The sequence below is a fragment of the Hydra viridissima genome, unplaced genomic scaffold (genome assembly GCF_058129835.1).
Source record: "Hydra viridissima isolate aposymbiotic clone 2 unplaced genomic scaffold, HvirCarnegie_v1 scaffold_17, whole genome shotgun sequence".
NCBI lineage: Eukaryota > Metazoa > Cnidaria > Hydrozoa > Anthoathecata > Hydridae > Hydra > Hydra viridissima.
This window is the reverse complement of record NW_028324316.1, coordinates 3341543-3363195: the sequence shown is the minus strand read 5'-3', so window position 1 is coordinate 3363195 and position 21653 is coordinate 3341543. Positions and strand designations below refer to the sequence as shown.

The following is a 21653-nucleotide window of genomic DNA, read 5'->3' as shown; positions in this document are numbered from 1 at the left end:
TGCATGTATATATATACACATACATACATACGTACATACACACATACATACATACATACATACATACATACATACATACATACATACATACATACATACATACATACATACATACATACATACATACATACATACATACATACATACATATATACATATATACATACATACATACATACATACATACATACATACATACATACATACATACATACATACATACATACATACATACATACATACATACATACATACATACATACATACATACATACATACAAATAAACTTTAAACATGTATATTATTTGTTTAAAGTTTCAATAGTTTCAACCCATAATTTACTTGCCATATATATAAAAAACTTTTTAAAAAAAATCCCTAGTAGAATGAGAATGAAGCTAAGTGTTTAAGAGATAGCTGAACATGGTCGAAGTTTTTTAATATTGAAAAAAAACTTTTTTTTATAAATAATCAGCATTTCAGGAGATGAAACTACTTTTTTCAGTCATTTTGTGTAGATTGTATATCTACTCATTTCAGTGTTTTGAGACATGAACTCTAATTAGCGTGTATCAGTCTGTTTTTTACTTTTACTTTTATTTTATTTGCCTATTCCTGATAAATATTCTAATGATTATAATAATCTAATATTTATATCAATATTTTATTCTTATTTGATATTTATATCTATTGACATTTTTTCAAAAGTACTTAGTTTGTTTCTTATTTTCTTAGTAATCAGAAAACTTTACAACTATTGAAGTACAAATAACAAAAGAATATTAAATGTTTTAATCAACTGGTTGAAATGTCAGAGATTGATCCTGAGATATTATTGGAGTGGCTATCCACAGGAAGTGGTGATGAGCGGGATATGCAAATAATTGCTCTGGAACAACTTTGTATGCTGCTGTTAATGTCTGATAATGTTGATCGATGTTTTGAAAGGTAGTTTTAAATATTAATTTTGTCTTAAAAGGTAGTTTTGATTATGTGTGTGTGTGTGTGTGTGTGTGTGTGTTTTGTGTGTGTGTGTGTGTGTGCAGTTTTTATTATTTATTAGGGCTAAACTGTTTTCTTTTTATTTAGTTGCCCTCCTCGTTCATTTTTACCTGCACTATGCCATATTTTCATGGATGATACTTCACCTGATAGTATTTTAGAAGTAACTGCTCGAGCAATAACATATTATCTTGATGTATCTGCTGAATGTTCTCGACGCATTGTTACAGTGGATGGAGCTGTAAAAGCATTATGTGCAAGACTTGTTTTGGTAGACATATCTTCTCGGACAAGTAAAGATCTTGCTGAACAATGCGTTAAAGTTAGTCTTTCTCTACTTGTTTTCCTATAGTTATAAAATGCTTGTCTTTCTCTACTTGTTATCTTATAGTTATAAAATGCTTGTCTTTCTCTTCTTGTTGTCTTATAGTTATAAAATGTTTGTCTTTTATTTTATTTGCCTATTCCTAGAAGGCAGTTTTTTCTGTAAAACTATTTCAAAAGACAAATTACTGAATGCTAGAAGAGGACCAAAAGTTTTTTTGATTCAACTTTTTTTTTTTTTTAGTTAACAGAAAAGCTTTACAAATATGCAGAGAAGTTATAATAAAATATTGCTAAATATACTAAAATATACATTTTAATATATTTAGCAATATTTTATTATAAGATAATATTTAACATTTTATCCAAAGCTTTTTGCTGAAAATGACTATTCGCACTTTTGAAAGGCTTTTTAATCCAATTCATAAAACACAGTATGACTGGTTTTGTAATTAAATGTTACACTTATTAATGTAATTTTTTTCAGCTATATAGTGCTGAATGCATAATGGAAACACTGTGCATTTTTAAAAATAGACTATTCCTTCATAATTTTTTTATTATTTTTTGATATTTCATTAGGTAGATTATTAGTTTGATTAGTTAATGAGATTTTGTTACTGGGGTTCAAGTAAGGTGAGAATATTATTCAGTCATATTGACAATAGCAAACATTTCTTTTGCTCTTCAAAAATATTCATTTTGTTTACTTTATTGTATTTTCAGTGCCATTTCCTCTCAGGTGATAAACTTACTTTTTGAATTTTAAGTCTTATGGAGAAAGCATTGAATTCTATGGAAGTTTTATATTTTTGCTAAAAAACATATTTAGATATATTTTTTAAAATATTTATAAATATATAGATATACTTTTTGTAATAAATTTAGGCAAATTGTGGGGCATATTGTCTTGTTGGAAAATCTTTATACTTGTAATAAAATCAGGATCTCATGCATTAAGCTTTCTTTAAATATGTTTCTGTACTGCATAGGAAATGTTTTGGGGTTGTCTCAACAGTTTAAAAACTAGAGTTAACAATAATTAATTAAAAAACTTAAGACTAAACATAAAGTTTTTTGTTTTTTTAAACCATCCATTGACTTTTGGCATTCCATCAGAAACATTTTTTCTAAATTAAATGCTAGTTTATTTGATGCTTAAAACTTAGTAGTTTAACATTTAATGCCAAATCAAAACATAACGCAAAATGTTAGAGTGCTTTTTTATTTATCATTAAAGTCAAATATCCAGATTCAAAACATGGGTTTAAATTCATTCTTTTAAACTTTATGTTTAAATCCAGCAAAATGGCATATTTGTATTATTTAAGTATATTTTATTGGTCCTTGAATGATGATTGTATGACCTTGACAAAAAGTTTCAAAATTTCAAAAATTTTCTAAAAATTATGTTCATTTTAAATATGAAAGAAATGAAAAAGTTAAAAAAAAAATTAGTTCATGATCAATTGAATTTACATGGATTGAAGCTATGAATGGTAAAAAATTTATGTAACAACAAAATCATTAAAAAAATAATAATCATTTTTCTAAAGCAATTCGTTTTGGCCTTTAAGCAACAAATTTGTTTGTATTTTTAAGTTATCCAAAATTTTTTTGTAAATTTTTGGTTCTTACATTTTTAAAACACAAATAAAATTTAGTAAAAATGTTCTCAAAATTGTTTTAAATACAATTTAAAATATTCTTTTATTCTATTCTAAAATTTTACTGCTTTGAGTTTTTTTTATTCTGACATTTATAACATCAAGGTTACAATTTTCAATTATTAAATATTTTTACAATTAACAGAAGGTATTATATTTTTTGTCAATAGTCAATATTTAGATGGAAATAGTTTATAATATAAAAGCCATCCCAAATATTTTATAATGTGCTATTGGTTGAATCAGAGCTTTTTACTAGTATAGAGCAGAGAGTTTTCAGAGAAAAACAATCCTGCACTATGCAAGATATTCCATATGCCAGTTCAAGCAAAGTGATTTTTTTTCTCTATATATGTTTATATATTTTCTAGCATTTTACACTTTTGAAATTCTCTTTTTTAGCATTTATGTCTATTTTCATTTTAGTGTTGTACCTATTTAAATATTTTAAAATATTTTATAAGATGCACTTGAAATGTGGTGTTTTAGGTACTGGAACTAATGTGTACAAGAGAAGCTGGTGCCATTTATGAGGCTGGTGGTTTGAGCAGCATGCTGACATTTATTCGTGAGTACAGCACTCAGATCCATAAAGACACACTTCATTCTGCTATGTCAGTTGTAGCACGGCTGTGTGGAAAAATGGAAACAACTGATGAAACTCTAGAATCATGCATGGACTCATTATCCAAACTGCTGCATCACGATGACAACTATGTATGCTTATTTTTATATATATTTTATTTATAACATTTACTTTAATAAAAGAATAGTTATATTTTGTATTAGTTTATCAGTTTTGATAAATTTGACCTGGTTCTTCCAGACTTAGTATTAAACAGTCAGACCTTAGTAACTCGCCTGATTTAGACTTTAATAATTTAGTTTTTTTCTTCTTCTTGGCTAAAAATTGTATTGTGAAAAAAAAATGCAACTAAAAAAGTTTAATAATTTTTTATTCTGGACATGGGAGGCAGTAAGTTTTTACAATGTACACTTAGTAGTGTATTACAAATAAATACTTTTTGTGATTATTAAAAATATCATGTTTCATGCTATGCTTTTCTGGTTTTATTACTCAATTTGTCAGGAAGTGAATTTTTTTGCAAATCCTTTCAAGGTCTCAGTTTGTTTGTTTTTATTTAATATTATATCTTTTGCCTTTTGCAATCTTAACACTCTTAGGACCAAAAAAGAGATGCTTGGCGATTTGCAAAAAGGTTTTACAAAAATCCTCAAAGGAAGAAATCTTTGGACAAAGCAATCAGTTTTACAATAACTAGTTTTAGTGGATTGTGAATTACTTAAACAAACAATATTTAGGCAATTCATAATTCACCAAGATATGCTGTTTTATGAGCTCTATTCTACAAGTGTCCCCTAAAGTTCAGCAGCAGTTTAAATCATTTGTGTTTTCTATAGTTGTTTTGAAATCAGGTTAGGTTCATACTTTTTAAAAAATGTTTTCTTTTCTTGCTAAACACGTAACTTCCACCATGTTAAAAAAATTTATTTTTAAATATTTGGTGATGGTTTAAATTTTTTAAGTTTACTAAATCCATTAAGCTTAAGTGTTTGGTTTTTCCATCAATAAAGATAATAATGAGCAAATTCCAAATTTCTGTATTAATTTTTTTTTCAATAAATCAAGTTAACTAAAATTTGTTAAAATTTAACTCTTTGTACCTTTAAAACAGCAAAAGTTTATGGTCTGACATGTTTATATTCATACTAAGCATTAAGCATCAGCATTTGCAAAAAAAATTATTTCTAGATTAATTTCAAGACTTTTTTTATTCTTTTCTTGATTTGTTTAAGAAATATCAAGAAAACTTTCTTTTTATTTTCAATTTTTCAAGATTTTTTTGAAAATATCTTGAATATTTCAATAAAGAAAAAAACCGTTCAGTCCTAGAAAAAATGACAAGACTGAGCCTTGTTATTTCTTGTTAAAAAATTTATTTCAAGACGCAGAGGCTTACAATTCATCAAGCATTTTTGATGTAAGCCTCTGCATGAAATTTTGAAGTGTTGTTTGACCTGTTTTTAAAGATTTACATCAATAAGTAAACTATGTTTGGTTTAGGTTGCTGATTCATCACTAAAATGCTTTGCATGTGTCACTGATCGTTTTATTAGACGTGGTGTTGACCCAGCACCTCTAGCCAAGCATGGACTTACTGAAGAACTGCTTAAAAAGCTAATAAGTGCTGCAGCTTCTTGTAGTTCAAATTCATCCAATAATCTCAATACTGGCATATCAGAGTTGCGGAATAGCTCTGGAAATGTTTCAATAATAGTCAGTGTTCTGTTGATGCTCTGCCGTGGCTCACCTGGTGTAACTCATGTATGTAATTATTCTATTTTTGATTTTTGATCTTCAATCATTTAGTTTATTAAGTGTACTTTCAGAGGTTCAAATAGGATGATTTCCTATATACTTCCATGAGAATGTTTGGATGGGTTTTCATTCTTGAGAATGCTGAAAGATTAGTTGTTGTTTTTTTTGTTTTGTTTTTTTTTAAAGAAGGAAAAAAAAAAAAAAAAGCTTTTTAAATAAAATTTTAATGAAATATTTTTACATACTATTAACTTTAATTTAAAAAAGATTTTTGATACCTTTTTATTTCAATTTTTAGAGGTAAAATGATCATAAATTTACACTTCTTTATTTGTTGAAAAAAAAAGAGAAATTAGCAAATTTTAATTGGTGGCAAACTTTCTTTTTCAGGATTTGTTACGATCAAATCTACTTGAAGCAATTGAAACTGCAATGAAAGGAGATGAGCGTTGTGTACTTGATATAATGAGACTTGTAGATTTTCTTCTGATTCTCCTCTTTGAAGGCAGAGATGCTCTACCCAAGTCCTATCCCACTACGACTCGAAGTCAATTATCTAGTTCAAGAAAAAATGATACAGCTGGTGAAAAATCTCATCGCCACTTGATTGATTGTATACGCAGCAAAGATACTGATGCTCTTATTGAAGCTGTGGAATCCAGTAAATAAGACTTCTTTTCTCATTCTTAAGTTATTATTGTTATTTTAGCTTAAATATTTTTATAATATTATCTATTTAGAAGTTGTAAGAAAAAAAATATTTTCCATTTTAAAATATTATTTCCCTAAGTTAAGTGAACTTAGATTAAGAATTAATTTGAGTTTGAGCTCAAAAGAATTCTACATAACTTTCAAAAGTTACAAGAACTTATAAAAATTGTTTAAAAAACAAAACAAAACAAAAGTAAAACAAGCTTCTATATAATTTAAAGAAAATATGCAATAAATTCTTTAGTGACTCCTTTAATACAAATGCTTTATTTGCTAACAATCTTTTACATTAATAGTTTATAGTATTATTTTCTACTAATAATATAATTTTTTATATTTAAATGTTGGTAAAATTTACTTTCAAAAATAAATATATATATATTTTTTAATTATCAAGATTCATTTGATGTAAATTTCATGGATGATGTTGGGCAGACCTTACTTAACTGGGCATCTGCTTTTGGAACCTTGCAAATGGTAACAGTAATCTTTATTTGTTAATTTTTAAAATATAGATTTTTAAAAAAAAGTTTCAAAAATTCTAATGATTATGTTAATATATTAGTAATGTGTAAAATAGTATTTATTAAGTTTTGATAATATATAAAATTATGTTAACAAAGTTCAAAAACAAATGTTAAAGTTTTTTAACTTTTTATAAAATAGTTGAGCAATTATTTGTTAAATTAGTTGGTATTTGGTTTTTAACATTGTAGTTGGTACATGAGTTTTTGTTTTGATAGGTAGAGTATCTTTGTGAGAAGGGATCTGATGTAAATCGTGGTCAAAGATCATCTTCATTACATTATGCTGCCTGTTTTGGAAGACCTGCAGTAGCCAAGGTACATTAGTTCTACAAAAAATGACTTTATATGCAACACTTTACATTTCATTTATTAGCATAGTTGTTGCATATAATTGGTTGTAATCTTAATTTATTTCATTTGTTCCATAATACTTTTAATAAATCTTACATCACATTTCATATGCTAATCCCCTTTACTAATCAAACAAATTGAAGGATGGAAGTTCTTTAATGTTAAAAGCTCAAAACATTTCAATGTTCATGTGTATAGCTTTGGTATTTTATATATCTTGTCTTATAAACTCTTTGGATACAGGTTCTTCTTCATTATGGTGCTAATCCTGAACTGCGTGATGAAGATGGAAAGACTCCTTTGGATAAAGCCCGTGAAAGAAGTGATGAAGGTCATAAGGAAGTTGTGAAAATACTTCAAACTCCTGGTGTGTAGTTTATAATAACATCTCTTAAAAAAATTTGTTTCCTAAATTTAACTGTTGATCTACCTTAACACTAGAACTACGGGCAAAAATTTATACCTACTTTTACCAAAACCAGTCAAAATGACTGGTTGACAAGTACCAAGTAATTGATTTTGCTAAACATTTTTTTTATGGATTGTCTCTATAAAAATTATTATATCATCAACTTTTTAAAATAAAATATCATTAATTTGGAATATCATTTTTTTTTCTAATAATTTCGCAATATTATTTGGAATATCCATTGGCTGGAATTGATACTAAAATAAAAATTAATCATGAAAATGGGGAGAACTCTAAGGAGACAACTAATAACCGATAGAAAACTGTATATTTTTCTTATCTCACAGATAAAATGAAGTTTTAATCCACAAAACAGTAATATAAACTGAAAAACAAAAATTTTTCACAAAATTGCACAAAGTTCCACATCGAAGATGCACATCGAATGAACATCAACGAATAAATGAGAAGTGTTTATGTAAAGAAAATCAGTAGGTAGAAAAGAAATCGTAAAATTGTTTTGTCTTTATGTTCACTTTTATGTCTATAACTTTGATATAGACCCATCTTTGATATAGTCTAGACTTTGAGGCAGCAGTCATTTGACTGGTGCCGGTATAAATAGGTATAGCACTAAATAATTGTAATAGGAATGCATATTAAAAAAAAAACAATTTACAAAATTTATTACTATCAAATATCTAGAAAAGTCATGCAGTTGTTGTAAAAAAATGTTTATTTGTAATGGGTAATTTTCTTGCTTGAAAATTGAAACCAGTCATTTTGACTGGCTTGGTAGTTCTAGTGTTAATTATGTAATTATTTGGTTTTAAGAAGCAAGTTAAAGCATAATGTAAAAACAGTAAAAAATGATAAATTACAAAAAACAAAAAGAAGTACAAGAAACATGTGTTAAATATTATTTCAAATTTACAAAAAATCTTTTACAACCAAGTATAAGTACTTATATGTGTAATATCTTCTAGACATTTAGATATTTAAATGGATTTAACATTTTTATTTCAAGGTGAGTGGATAGAATCATCAAATAGTATCCAAAACAAAACTAAAGATTCTAATGAAGAAAAAATATCAGTAGTTGAGACTTCAGAAAAAGATGATAAGTTAAAAGGTGATCCAGAAATGGTTCCTGTTTATATGAAGCGATTGGTTCCTGTGTTTGCTTCAACTTATCAGAATTCTCTAGTAATATCAATAAAAAAAGCCACATTGTCAGAATTAAAAAAGATGATTAATTTTATTCCTGCATCTTTAATGGCAGAGTTAGCCTCAGGAAGTGTAGCTGCTCAATTAGCTGATGTAGTAGCAACAGCACTCGCTACAGAAGTAATTCTAGAAAACTTTTTTTGATCTCTATTTTTCCCTTGATCATTGTTTTATCCAATTTAAATCATTTAAATTAAGTTTCTTTATCTCTTCTTTTTTTGTTGATATTTTTTTATTTAATGTTATTTAAAGGGAGATGATGAAGGACACTTTACTGCTTTTCACTGTGTTCAAGATATGATGAGCAAAGGGGAAGGAATATTTCTTATTCATTTTGTGAGGCTTGGAGTGTTGCAAAAAATAACTGAAATGGCAAGCGAAGTAGATCATCAAAATCAAGAGCAGTTAATTGATGCAAATGTGTCCAAAATGGTATGTATAAATACTTTATTTTATTTAGAGTTTTTTTTATGAGAACAAAACATAATCAGAACATGTAAAAAAGATGAAAGTGTGGTATTAATGTTTTGATCTAGAAAAATATTATTTGAAAGTTAATTTAAAGTGATCATTTTATTTTTTAATGTTTGTCTTTTGAATACATGTCTACTATTAGAAGTTTTCTCTTTAAAGGTTGAACCTACTATTCCACTTGAAGATGCAGTTAAGCTACTACATAGTCATGCATATCACTGGCATGAATGGTGCATAGCCAGAGGTCGTGATTGTCTTTATTTATGGAGTGATTTTTGTGCAATAGAGTTATCTAACGGTAGTAATGGGTGGTTTCGTTTTGTTCTTGATAATAAGCTCGCAACAATGTATTCCAGTGGTAGTCCGGAAGTTGGCTCCAGCACTTCAGAAAGTAGAACTGAATTTTTAGATAAATTGCAAAGAGTTAGAAGTGCTATACCATCAACAGTTGTTAGCCAGCCGATACTTTCTTCTGTAGGAGGGTCAACTATAACAGTTGGAAACTGGGCATTAAGTTGTCAGCTGGAAAATCAGTTAAGTATTGTAAATACTGATGGTCAGCAAACTACTATTTTAAAAGAAGAACTTCCAGGATTTTTGTTTGAGTCTAATCGTGGAACAAAACATACTTTTACTGCTGAAACATCATTGGGTATTAAATTTTTATTATATGTTTTCATTTAGGTTTAACAAAATTTTCACAAGTTTTAAATTTATTTTATCAGTAAATTTGTGGTGTTTTGTAGTAGCTTACTTTTAGGTCCTGATTTTGCTTATTCATGGAGTAATAAATCTGGAAAAAAGTTTCAGTCTAAAAAAGATCAAGTTCGCATGAAATTGGCACTAATGGCTCATAATATCTACTGCAAATACTTCAAAAATGCTGATATGACACCACATGGTTCAATAGCAACACTCCATAAGATCAGCAAGAATCTAAACAAATCTTTATTGTTAAATGAAGTAAGTCTGAAAAAGATGCTCTTTTTTTATGGACTGATTGATATTTAGAAGCATTTAATTATTATAGTTTCTTAAAGGAATTAGGTAAAACAGATTTATATAATTTTATATATATATATATATATATATATATATATATATATATATATATATATATATATATATATATATATATATATATATATATATATATATATATATATATATATAGAAAAAGTTATTTAAGAAAAACTAACTTTTAAAAATTTATTTTAAATGTTTTTTCTGTGTCTTTAAGGATTCAAATGATAATTACAAAGAGATGCTTCAAAAATCCTTGCAAGAGCTCTCCATATTACTTCAGGAAGAACCCATGCTTTCAGCTTACGAGATTCAAACTAGTGGCTTAGTCACTGCTCTAAATAATTGCTTAAATAAGGTTTGTAATTTCTTACACTTGACTAAAATTGAAGCTTGTAAAAGAAATAGCTATCTTTTTGTTGTTGTTGTTGTTGGTGTTATTTGTTTTTTTTTTGTTTTTTAGTTTTACACATTTTCTGGTCTTAGAGATATTCAAACCATTTTTTAGTTCAAAAAATATTTTCTATAGGCTTTTTCTTCATCTACATTTTTAAAAGAAAATCCAAGTGTGGTTGATACTTTTAAAAAAAATTTCTTTGATTTTCCTGCTGTTTTAAAGGATAGAGACAGGTAAAGATATATATTGGTTTTGCTTAGATTTACCAAAGAGTTGCTTCTCTTGTGAAATTTTAAAATGCAATTTGTGTTTTATAATTTTAACTGTTGATTGTTTTATGGTATTCATTCTTAAAACCTTTTAGAACAAGTTTGGTTAGCCCTGCTGTGATCTTTGTTCAGAAGCTAATTATGGTATTGGAGTCCTCTGAAAAGCTGCCTGTAATAACATATGAAAGCATTGGTGGTGGTTCAGGTTTGCAGGTGAGTAGTTATCTGGTCTTTTTTCTCACTCTATAGCTGTATAAATAGTGTTTTATATCATTTTTGGTCTTTTTTGGTCCTAATTAATACTATCATTACAAAAAGAAACATTTGCATTTTCATAATAAGAGGGTTTATAAGTAAAGAGTTTTTTAAATATATTTTGTGAAAATGATTTTCTTTATATCTTGCTAGATTTTATTACGACGACTTCGATTTAAACTTGATTGTGGAAGCCAGTCAATAAATTTGATTGATAAATCAGGGAGATATATCAAAATGGAACCACTAACAACTGTGAAAGAAGTGGAGAAGTTTCTGACAAAAATGGTATAAAATCATTATTTGTAGCTTGTCATAATATTTTATGTTTATATTCCCTACTACTTGAATTAATCATTCTGTAATAGGTTGCAAAACAGTGGTTTGACTTTGAAAGGCAGTCCTTTTCATTTGTTAAGCAGTTTAAAGAAAACCCTTCACCTATTGTCTTTGAATATGAGAGTGATTTTGATGAAAATGGAATTATTTTTTGGTTAGGAACAAATGGAAAGTATGATGCTTATTCTGTTTATTTGATTGAGAGAATTTATTTCAGTAGAAATTTAAAAAAATGATTAAAATAAATTTCCCTAACTTTGTAGGTCAGTGAAAGATTGGGTCAATCCAGGATCTCATAACATTGTATTAATCAACTCATCAGAAGGCAAAGATCTCCCATATGGTCATCTAGAAGAGATAATTGGTAGAGAGTCCACACCAGTCAACTGCCATACAAATGATGACAAGTACTTATCATATTCCTTTATTTGTGACCTTTTATTATATAAAAATTTTTTTTACTAATTTTTAATTTTTATAATAGGTCAGCATGGTTTTCTATTGAACTTGGAGTTTATGTTATCCCAACAGCATATACTTTGCGCCATGCTCGAGGATATGGAAGGTACTTAATGCTTTGAGCTGAACTAGCTAGCTATTTTAAATATTTTTAAAAGTTTTTATGGTGACTTAAAATAATAAATTTGGATTGTGGATGGAGTTTAAAATTCTATAGTCAATATTTGAAATCAAGCTCTGTTGTATAAGATATATTGATAAAAAGTTTTCTTCTACATTTTTAATAGTTTATTGATTGCATAATTATGTAGGTCTGCTCTTCGTAATTGGTTATTTCAAGCCTCGAAGGATGGTGTTGACTGGTTGACTTTCAAAGTGCATGAAAATGATGAAAGCCTAAAAGAACCAGGGTATATTTTTTTCATTTATACTAAAAATTTGAAAAGTATTAAATCTAGGAGTTTATTTTTAAAAAACTTGAAACAATTTTTAATAAAAATTTGATATTCTATTTAAAGAAATTTCTAACTTTTTTAAATTTTCCTTTTTTTTCCTTATACTTTAAAAATACAAATGTTTCTCATACTTTCCAGTTCTACTGCTACTTGGCATCTTCAGTTACCAGAATCAGTATCTAATGAAATGGAAGGCTGGCATCTTTTCCGTTTGCAACAAAATGGGCCTAATGCAAGTGGGCAAACACACTACTTATCAGTTTCTGGATTTGAAATCTATGGCAAAGTTACAGGAGTGTTGGATAAATTACAAGGCATGTACCTGTCATTTAGTTTTCAAGTTGATTTACCTTGTTTTTCACTTTATAGAAGAGAAATTTATCTAAATTTTTATGTTGATCAGTTGATACTAAAGTTTTTTCTTGCTGTTTTTGTTTTAATCTTAAATATAATTTATCAGTAAGTTTTTTAAATTGCTGTTGTGATTTTCAGCATCTTCAGAATTTGTGTTGCTTGTTTTTTTTTAAAATTTTTTCAATACCTGTTCAACTTTTAAACTTTAAAAAAATCCTGTCTATAAGTCTTCATTTTTATATTTATTAGATTTCTTAAAAGGTAGTAAGTTTTAAACCATAAATATTGATAAACATCTAATAACATTGGTGTTTATTGTTTTTTTATTTAGGTTTATCTCATGAAAGCGTTAATCAAAAGCGACATCGATCTGTTTACCGTACACAAATCCTACGGAATATGGCTCTTAGTAATAAGGAAAGTTCTGATTGGAAATCACTAAGGGAACGTTCCTGTTTTAAATCTAAAGCAAACAAAAATGATACTGGTAAGTTTTTTATAATTTGTATTTATTTTTAGCAAAAGTTCGTTTTGTAAAAGTATAGTAGGTTCAGTATCTTATTGAAAAACAAATTTATAGAAAAAAACTATATTTTTTTGCATTAATCAAAAGCCTATTTATTATTGAACTGATAAAATTATTTCTGTATTCATTTTTCTTTAAGTCAGCACTTTATGTTGATTAGCTTATATCTTTACTCAAAAAGAAAACTAGGAAAAGTTTATTTATATTTTTTATTGTTTTCTGTTTCAGTATTGGTGTTTGTATGTTTTTTTTTGTTGATAGCAAATAATAACAAATAAGATAAATCAAGTTTTCTGAAATTTAATTAAATAGAAAACTTCATGTGTTTAAAACAACAAAATTTTGTAGTTTGACTTAAGCTTATATGCATGCATAATTTGTTATTCTTGTAAAAAAAAGTTAGTAAATTAATTGCATAGCAATTTTCTTCAAATTTTTGCAATGTCTTGAAGGGTTGAAATGAAGGCATGTAAGGTAACACAAATTTTTTTCTCTAATCTTATAACTTTGTATATCTAAATATATAAATAATTATAAATTAGATTAATTTCAAATGACTAATATAGAAGTTACTACTTTATTCATTATTATCTCAAATCTTATAACTTTGTATATCTAAATATATAAATTGTTATAAATTAGATTAATTTCAAATGACTAATATAGAAGTTGCTACTTTATTCATTATTATTAGCTATTACCTGAAAAACAAAATGCTGGTGCTTAACAATTTGAAGATGGGAGACATGAATTCCTGTCTGTTATTTTTCTAAATGTTGGCAAAGGATGACAAAAATCTACATTATTAACAAATATTTACAAAAAATATTAATACTTTAATATTTTTTGTAAATATTTGTAAATAACGTAATACTTAATACTTTTACTGCTTAATTTTACAGCTTAACATTTTTCACTGCGTAATCTTCAATGTGTAAATGTTAGTAGTCAACTGTAAATAAATATACTTTTTAGATTGGGTTGATGTTTCTTGGGCTGAAAATTTCACATCAAAAACTAATATTGAGAATAACTTAAATGTCAAAGTTGTAGATATCTCTGACCCAAATGTTCAAGTTGCCATGTTGGAAGCAGAAAAAAGACATAAAAATGAAAGTAATAAATATCGACAAACAACTTTGGATAGTGCTTTGCGTCAGGTGGTGATGTCATTTGGGAAGCGTTCTTCAAGTGACAATCAATTAGCAGGAAAAAAAGACATTTTGCAATCTAAAAGTACATCTAACAGAAATGAAGATCAGCAACAAGTACAGATAGGGTCCCGCTTGGATATAGCAAATTTACAGTTTTTAATGGCTGTAGAAGATCTACTTGATTCATCTTCTTCTGATGTTGTTGCCAATGCATTAGTAGAAGCTGCCTGCTTGCGTGTTGATCAGCTTAAGACTGCCACAAAACCCTTCCGAAGTAACTTATATTTATCAAAAGGCCAACCTACACCTACAGCTGAAGGTTCAAGGGAAAACTCATTACCAGATACTGGTGGAAATACTCCTTCTCCAAACACACCACCAAATGGGAACATATCTGAATCAATTGTAGAAAATCTTGATAATTCTGTGGTGAAATCAGCAACAGTTCAACATTGGACAGATATTATTCAAAAGCAAGAAATTAACTCAGTTTCTAATGAATGCCTCACACAAATACAAAAGATGACAGCATCCATGTCAAATGTTTTGGATTCAATGAGGTTAAGTGATGCTTCTAAAACTGCTGGAGATATGGCGGATGTATTTGGTACTGAACGTGGTGCTGACTCATTTTCAGTTGCTGAGAATAATTTTTTAAATGATAATCAACACCCTTTAGACTCAAGTGTCTTAGATCTTTTAGCTGAAGCAAATGAGGCTAATTCTGAGACTGATGAGGAGGCAGAAGTTGATGAAGAGGCAGAAGTTGATGAAGAGGCAGAAGTTGATAAAGAAGGTAGTAATGAAAATATTGTTGAAGTTCATAACAATGAATACAATATCCATGATAGGGAAATTATATCTGATAGAAAAATAAATGAAGTTATTAATAAAAACGCTCACCAAGATGATTCTGGTAGTGATGAAAAAAATGTATACCTTGTAGATGAAATGTCTGAAGAAAACATTAAATCTGTTTTGCAGCTTCTTACTAGTGAGCCAACAAATGAGGATGGTAATAGAAGGATAACAAATTTGCTCAACGATGGTATGAAGAACTCACAAGAAAAGCAATATGCTCAGTTAACCATTCAAACTTCTTCTGAGAATGAAAAACTCAATACGAATGTTTCAAATTTAGTTGAAGAGACTTCTGTCAATGATGAACCTCAAGTAAATGCTGATGAAAATGGAAGCAAAGAAATAAAACAGCGTTCAATTAAAGTATCAGAAAAGATTAATGAAATTGTCAAAGAGTTTGAAAATAAAAAAACTGCCATGTCGATAAAAGTAAGTCCAAAGGTTTCTAAACAGAATCTAGAATCATGTAATACAAATAAAATTCAGCTGAAATCTGTAACTAAACAAAAGCCAAGTGAGGTAGAAAAAGGAGAAGATCTATGTACTTTAGAGGAAATGCTGCATGACCATTCAGAAAAAATAAATCCAAAGAAAACAATTAAGGAAAATGAACCAAGTGTTGCAGAAAAAGAAAAGGATGAACAAGATGAAAATGACATGTAAATTTTAGTTCTTTTTGTATAAATGTTTTTGTTTTTTACATTTGTATTTTATTAGTTTGTTATTAGCTTCAATGAAATAGTTTTTCTTATGATGTGGCTATTTATGTTGAAAAAATTCAAGTAATATTGATAATTTATTATGTACAGTGTTGAAGATATGGAGATGGATGATGATAATGAAGAAGATGAAGATGAAGAGTTTGATGAGGATGACATTGAAAATGAAGATGATCAAGAAGAAGTCTATGAGCCAATGCATGTGAGATTTTTAGTAAATCTGTTTACTAAATCATCTATTTACTAAATCATTATTTGCTAAAAAAATCTCCTAATATTCAAAAATCTGAATTTATATTTTACTTCTGTCAATGATTTGAATATGTTACAATCATTTAAATGTTACAATCGTTTAAATATGTTACAGTAATTTATAACTAAACTTAGTTAATTGTCTGTTATGATTTTCTCTTTACAACTCTTAAGGGTGGACGATTAGAGCGTCATTATGATCATCAACGAAGAATGTGGGACAATGATCTTGTTATAAAATGTCATCATAATGCGTTGGTCCCTGCATTTGACCCACGCCCAGGTCGAGTCAATGTTCAGCAAACTCAAGATATTCAAATCCCTGATAATGGTAACAGTTTCTGCTAATGTTTTCTTAGACTAACTAGAAAAATTAACTAGAAAAATTAACTAGAAAAATATATATATTTAAAAACAAAAGGCTAAAACTTCAGTTATAAACCTTTTTAAGCCTCTAGGCATGTTGTTTTTTAAGCCCCTAGGCAAGCCTTGCTAAACTGAGTTCAGAAATTGTATTTTGCTATGCAACAATCTAAAGATGGTTTTAAAAGGAGAAAGAAATAATAAGAAAATATAAAATTTAAACCTTTTTTTTCTCTCTATTTTTAGTGGATGAATGTAGAAAATCTTTAGCGAACGAAAGTTCTGACATCAGGCTGTTTCTTCGTGGTTTATCCAGTGCAAGTGGTCAAGAAATTGAAATTCCTCTTGACAATCCAGATGCTACAGTGTTTTCATACTTACAGACATTAGTCTTACATGGAGTTACAGGATCAAACATCAATGATAAATTAAGAAAAGTGTGGGAACCAATATACACGTCAGCTACTTTTAACATTCATTTCCTTTCTTCTACATTTTTTAAAAAGAATTTTTTTTTCTTTACATAACTATGTTTTTGTTGTTTATAGAATAATATACAAACCAAGGGATCTAGGAAGCAATTTAACAGATGACAACAGTATTGAAAGAGATTCAGTAATTATTTTTAAAACTTATTATCTTTCAACATTATTAGTTTGTTTAATTAAAACAATATCTTAAAGTTGCACATTTAATTTAGATTATTTCATATATAACCATTAATATTCTAGTGTGTTTATTCTTCAAATATAAAGTGGACAGTTGATTATGTAAAAGGGAATATTGGTAGCTTGGAGCTGCCTAAAAGTGATGTCATTAATTATTTGCAACAAAATGGTTGTCATGAATTCTTAAAAAAATGGAAACTTGTTGGTAGTACAAGAATTTGTCGAAGACAACGAAACTGTGCAGCACTATATGCAGCTTATAAGGTAGTTTTAATGTTAGTTTGCTGGTCATCAGAGATGATTAGTTAGTCTTTTATAAATGTTTTTTGATATTATTGTAACATTCAAGAGCAACCTAATTGTAGTTGATACTCCATGTCGTTATTAATTATTTGTAGGATTATGCCAAAAATAAGCTTTATGAAGAATTTGAGAATCCTGGTACAGAAGATAGTAGTATTAAAATCAAGCCGTCTGGTCAAAAATCACTTGAAGACATAGCTACTATTCATCATGTTCTTGATGTTATCAAGTCAATGTTTCGATTGTCTGAAGAGATGGAGTATGCTGGTAGGTTTTATTATTTATTATTATTACTTGACCTAGTTAGCTGCTTAAAAAGTTATTATCCTTTAGTATTTAGTTACAATACTAAGTTTTAAATCAAAGTTTTTTATCTTTTTTTGGTTTTTATGTCTTATTTTATATTTATATTTTTATGAAGATTTTAAAAAAACTGTTTTAAGAATTATCTTCTCTTTCAGAAGAAGAGCGTAATGATGCAATCGCTGAAAATTATCTTTCTAAAAAGCTCACAAACAAGTTGATGCAACAGATTCAGGTTCAAATGAATTGAGTTATTGTTGGTAATCATAAGGATTTGGTTAGAAAAAATTTTTACAAACATTTTTCTTTCATGTAGGATCCTCTTGCTTTAACAACAGGTTCTTTTCCACTATGGTGCGAATATCTAGTAATCAATTATCCAATGTTGTTTCCATTTGAAACAAGAAAACTCTTTTTTAGGGCAACTGCATTTGGATGTTCAAGGTTGAAACTCTGTCTTTTACCTATTTTTTTTTATTTCAAACTTTGAATTTTATTTTTTTAAAGTGTAACCATTTTTATAAAAACAGATCTATCGTGTGGCTTCAGAATATGCAAGATGCTGCCCTTGAGAGGTCACGAGGACATCCGACTCGTAGACTTGAAACACAGGAATTTAGGCTTGGCAGGTTAAAGCATGAGCGTGTAACTGTACCACGAGGAGAAAAGGTATAATTTTTATGTAAAGAATAGTGTAATAAATGTTTGTCTTTAATTGGTACTTTTTTGATTAGATGATTTACTGCATTTCTATTATATTAAGGGCAAGTTTAAGGATGCTTGAATTCTAATCCAAATATTAAATTATTCTTTTCAGCTCCTAGAAACTGCTATTAAGTTGATGGACTTTCATGCAGAACGTAAAGCCATCTTAGAGGTGAATTAATTATTTTGGTTGACTTACATCTTAATTGTGATCTGTATTTTTTTGAAAATTAACTTTCTGTCATTTCTTTAAATGTAAAGTGCTTGTTTTTCAATTGACTTTTCTATATTGAAATTAAAAATGTTTGATTTGTTTTTGAGAATGTAGCCAATTTTTTAGGTTGAGTTTGAAGGAGAAGAAGGCACTGGCCTTGGTCCAAGTTTAGAATTTTATGCCCTGGTTGCATTATCAATGCAACTTAATGATCTATCACTTTGGGTGACAACAGATCAGTTATCTTTGCATATAGATGTACGTTATTAAATTTGTGTTTTATTTATGTTTATGTCGTATGAATTACTACTTTTTATTGTTATTATTGTTATTATTTTTACTATTGTTGTTGTTGTTGTTGTTGTTGTTGTTGTTGTTGTTGTTGTTGTTGTTGTTGTTGTTGTTGTTGTTGTTAACATTTATTATTATTATTATTATTATTATTATTATTATTATTATTATTATTATTATTATTATTATTATTATTATTATTATTATTATTATTATTATTATTATTATTATTATTATTATTATTATTAATTATTATTATTATTATTATTATTATTATTATTATTATTATTATTATTATTATTATTATTATTATTATTATTATTATTATTATTATTAACATTAATTTTCAATTATTATTATTAATTGTTGTTGTTGCAGTTTATTAGATGCTGTTTTTTCTTTTTCTCAAGTGTTTTGAGTTAGGGGTTTAAAACTTTATTTTTAAGGATTCGGAAAGGCTAGTAGAAGTTAATAGATATTGCTTACATCCTCATGGTTTGTTCCCTGCCCCGTACCCTCAAAATTCTGAAAGAATGAAAGAGATATGCAAATTGTTTGCATTTTTTGGAATTTTTCTTGCAAAATGTTTGCAAGATAATCGTCTTGTGGATCTGCCTCTTTCTCAGCCTTTCTTTAAAATGCTTTGTGCTGGTAAAGGAAAATATTCCCATATGTCCAGAACCTTATCAAATGCATCTGACTTAAGTGACAGCATATATACTGATGGTCTTCAAAGTATTGATGAATCTTCTGATGATATTTTTGATACAAAAACTGAATATGTTGAAAAGCTAGACTCTCACTATTTTAGTGATGTTCTCACAGAAAATGACTTTGAACTAATCCATCCAGATAAGGGTGGCTTTATAAAAGTTCTTCGCACCTTTATAAAAAAACGAAATGCAATATTAAGCGAGAAAGATTTAACTAGTGCACAAAAAAGTGAGTTGCTAGAAAAGCTAATGATTGTTACTGAGCATGGACACGAATGTAAACTTGATGATCTTGGGTAAATATAATTTATTGTGTTTTACTCATGAAGTTTACATAAAACAACTTAACATTTGATTTTTAATTCTTTTAACAATTCTTTTTTCTTCCTAAGCCTTACATTTGAATATGTTCCATCCTCTACGGTATATGGATTTCATTCTATAGAGCTAAAACCAGGTGGTGCAAATGAGGTAATATACTAATTTTCAAAACAGTCCCTTATCTAAAGGTGTTTACTTTTTTTATTCTTTATAGTTTAATTCTTTATAGCCCGTTACTGAAGAAAATGCGGAGGAGTACATAAGATTACTTATAGATTTGGCAATGCATCGTGGGATTGCTCAGCAGCTTGAAGCTTTTAGAGGTTTTTAACCATATTTAAAAGTTTTTAACCATATTTTAACGTTTTGTTCATCACTTCACTTACCATTAACATTTTGTCTTTAGCTGGTTTTAATAGAGTGTTTTCAATGGAAAAGTTGCATACTTTTAAACCAAATGAACTCCAATTGATGCTATGTGGAGAGCAAAATCCTAAATGGACGCGCGAGGAGTTAATGAATTTTACGGAACCAAAATATGGGTATCATAAGGAAAGTCCTGGTTTCTTGCGCTTTATAAACGTGTTATTGGACATGAACGGAAAAGAACGTAAGGTATAAAAAAATGAGACTAGTTTACATTCTATTATTATTATTATTATTATCATTATTATTATTATTATTATTATTATTATTATTATTATTATTATTATTATTATTATTATTATTATTATTATTATTTTATTATTATTATTATTATTATTATTATTATTATTATTATTATTATTATTATTAATTATCATTATTATTATTATTATTATTATTATTATTATTATTATTATTATTATTATTATTATTATTATTATTATTATTATTATTATTATTATTATTATTATTATTAATTATCATTATCATTATCATTATTATTATTATAATTATTATTATAATTATTATTATTATTATTATTATTATTATTATTATTATTATTATTATTATTAATTATCATTATTATTTTTATTAATTATTATTATTATTACTATTAATTATCATTATTATTACTATTAATTATTATTCAATTAAAATACCACGTAAAATCAATTTTCTTTTTGCAGGATTTTTTACAATTCGCTACCGGTTGCTCTTCACTTCCTCCAGGAGGAATATCTAATCTTCATCCTCGGTTGACGGTTGTTAAAAAAGAAGATGAAGGCGATGGTAGCTTTCCTTCTGTAAATACTTGTGTTCATTATTTAAAATTACCAGAATATTCTTCAGAACAATTATTAAAAGAAAGACTCCTCGCTGCTACCAAAGAGAAAGGTTTTCATCTTAACTGAGCTTAAAAAATAGCAATTAATAGCGAGTTTGTACGCCTGGTCCGAATTTTCTCGAAGAATGTAACTACTAATCCATTACTAACTATGTATGACGCTTATTGTATATTTTGTGTTTTTTGATAAAACAAAACTGAACATATTTTTATTATTTGATGATTATTCGTTTTCGAGCTTTATTCAGAACAGTTCAAGATAAATATTTGAATTATGTTTAGTACCTTCAAGAATATTATTAGGTAGTGAAGTGCGATGCAATTTTTTCTAAATAACAAATATTAAAGTTGTTAATATTGGTAGAAGCAGCAATGGTGGTGCATTTGGAATTTTTAGTATGGAAAT

General features: G+C 27.4%; 1 protein-coding gene across 1 annotated transcript in view; it reads left to right on the top strand.

Annotated features, from left to right (window-relative positions):
• LOC149877115 (E3 ubiquitin-protein ligase HECTD1-like) overlaps window positions 1–21462 on the top strand; it is a 189035-nt gene extending 167573 nt beyond the window's left edge. Inside the window, exons 3-41 of the mRNA XM_090074536.1 lie at window positions 736–948; window positions 1090–1324; window positions 3483–3710; window positions 5080–5340; window positions 5725–5995; window positions 6443–6522; window positions 6789–6887; window positions 7167–7290; window positions 8360–8679; window positions 8812–8991; window positions 9193–9685; window positions 9794–9996; window positions 10274–10414; window positions 10586–10686; window positions 10818–10935; window positions 11131–11265; window positions 11346–11488; window positions 11580–11723; window positions 11801–11881; window positions 12087–12185; window positions 12369–12544; window positions 12916–13071; window positions 14086–15784; window positions 15935–16046; window positions 16271–16427; window positions 16706–16916; window positions 17008–17074; window positions 17191–17391; window positions 17526–17697; window positions 17892–17968; window positions 18050–18177; window positions 18264–18402; window positions 18551–18610; window positions 18779–18910; window positions 19390–19952; window positions 20049–20127; window positions 20207–20300; window positions 20384–20592; window positions 21090–21462. Coding sequence (XP_089930662.1) covers window positions 809–948; window positions 1090–1324; window positions 3483–3710; window positions 5080–5340; window positions 5725–5995; window positions 6443–6522; window positions 6789–6887; window positions 7167–7290; window positions 8360–8679; window positions 8812–8991; window positions 9193–9685; window positions 9794–9996; window positions 10274–10414; window positions 10586–10686; window positions 10818–10935; window positions 11131–11265; window positions 11346–11488; window positions 11580–11723; window positions 11801–11881; window positions 12087–12185; window positions 12369–12544; window positions 12916–13071; window positions 14086–15784; window positions 15935–16046; window positions 16271–16427; window positions 16706–16916; window positions 17008–17074; window positions 17191–17391; window positions 17526–17697; window positions 17892–17968; window positions 18050–18177; window positions 18264–18402; window positions 18551–18610; window positions 18779–18910; window positions 19390–19952; window positions 20049–20127; window positions 20207–20300; window positions 20384–20592; window positions 21090–21314 — 8253 coding nt within the window. The 5' untranslated portion in view covers window positions 736–808 and the 3' untranslated portion in view covers window positions 21315–21462. The remainder of the gene's footprint in view (window positions 1–735; window positions 949–1089; window positions 1325–3482; window positions 3711–5079; window positions 5341–5724; window positions 5996–6442; window positions 6523–6788; window positions 6888–7166; window positions 7291–8359; window positions 8680–8811; window positions 8992–9192; window positions 9686–9793; window positions 9997–10273; window positions 10415–10585; window positions 10687–10817; window positions 10936–11130; window positions 11266–11345; window positions 11489–11579; window positions 11724–11800; window positions 11882–12086; window positions 12186–12368; window positions 12545–12915; window positions 13072–14085; window positions 15785–15934; window positions 16047–16270; window positions 16428–16705; window positions 16917–17007; window positions 17075–17190; window positions 17392–17525; window positions 17698–17891; window positions 17969–18049; window positions 18178–18263; window positions 18403–18550; window positions 18611–18778; window positions 18911–19389; window positions 19953–20048; window positions 20128–20206; window positions 20301–20383; window positions 20593–21089) is intronic.
• Window positions 21463–21653: the final 191 nt, after the last annotated feature.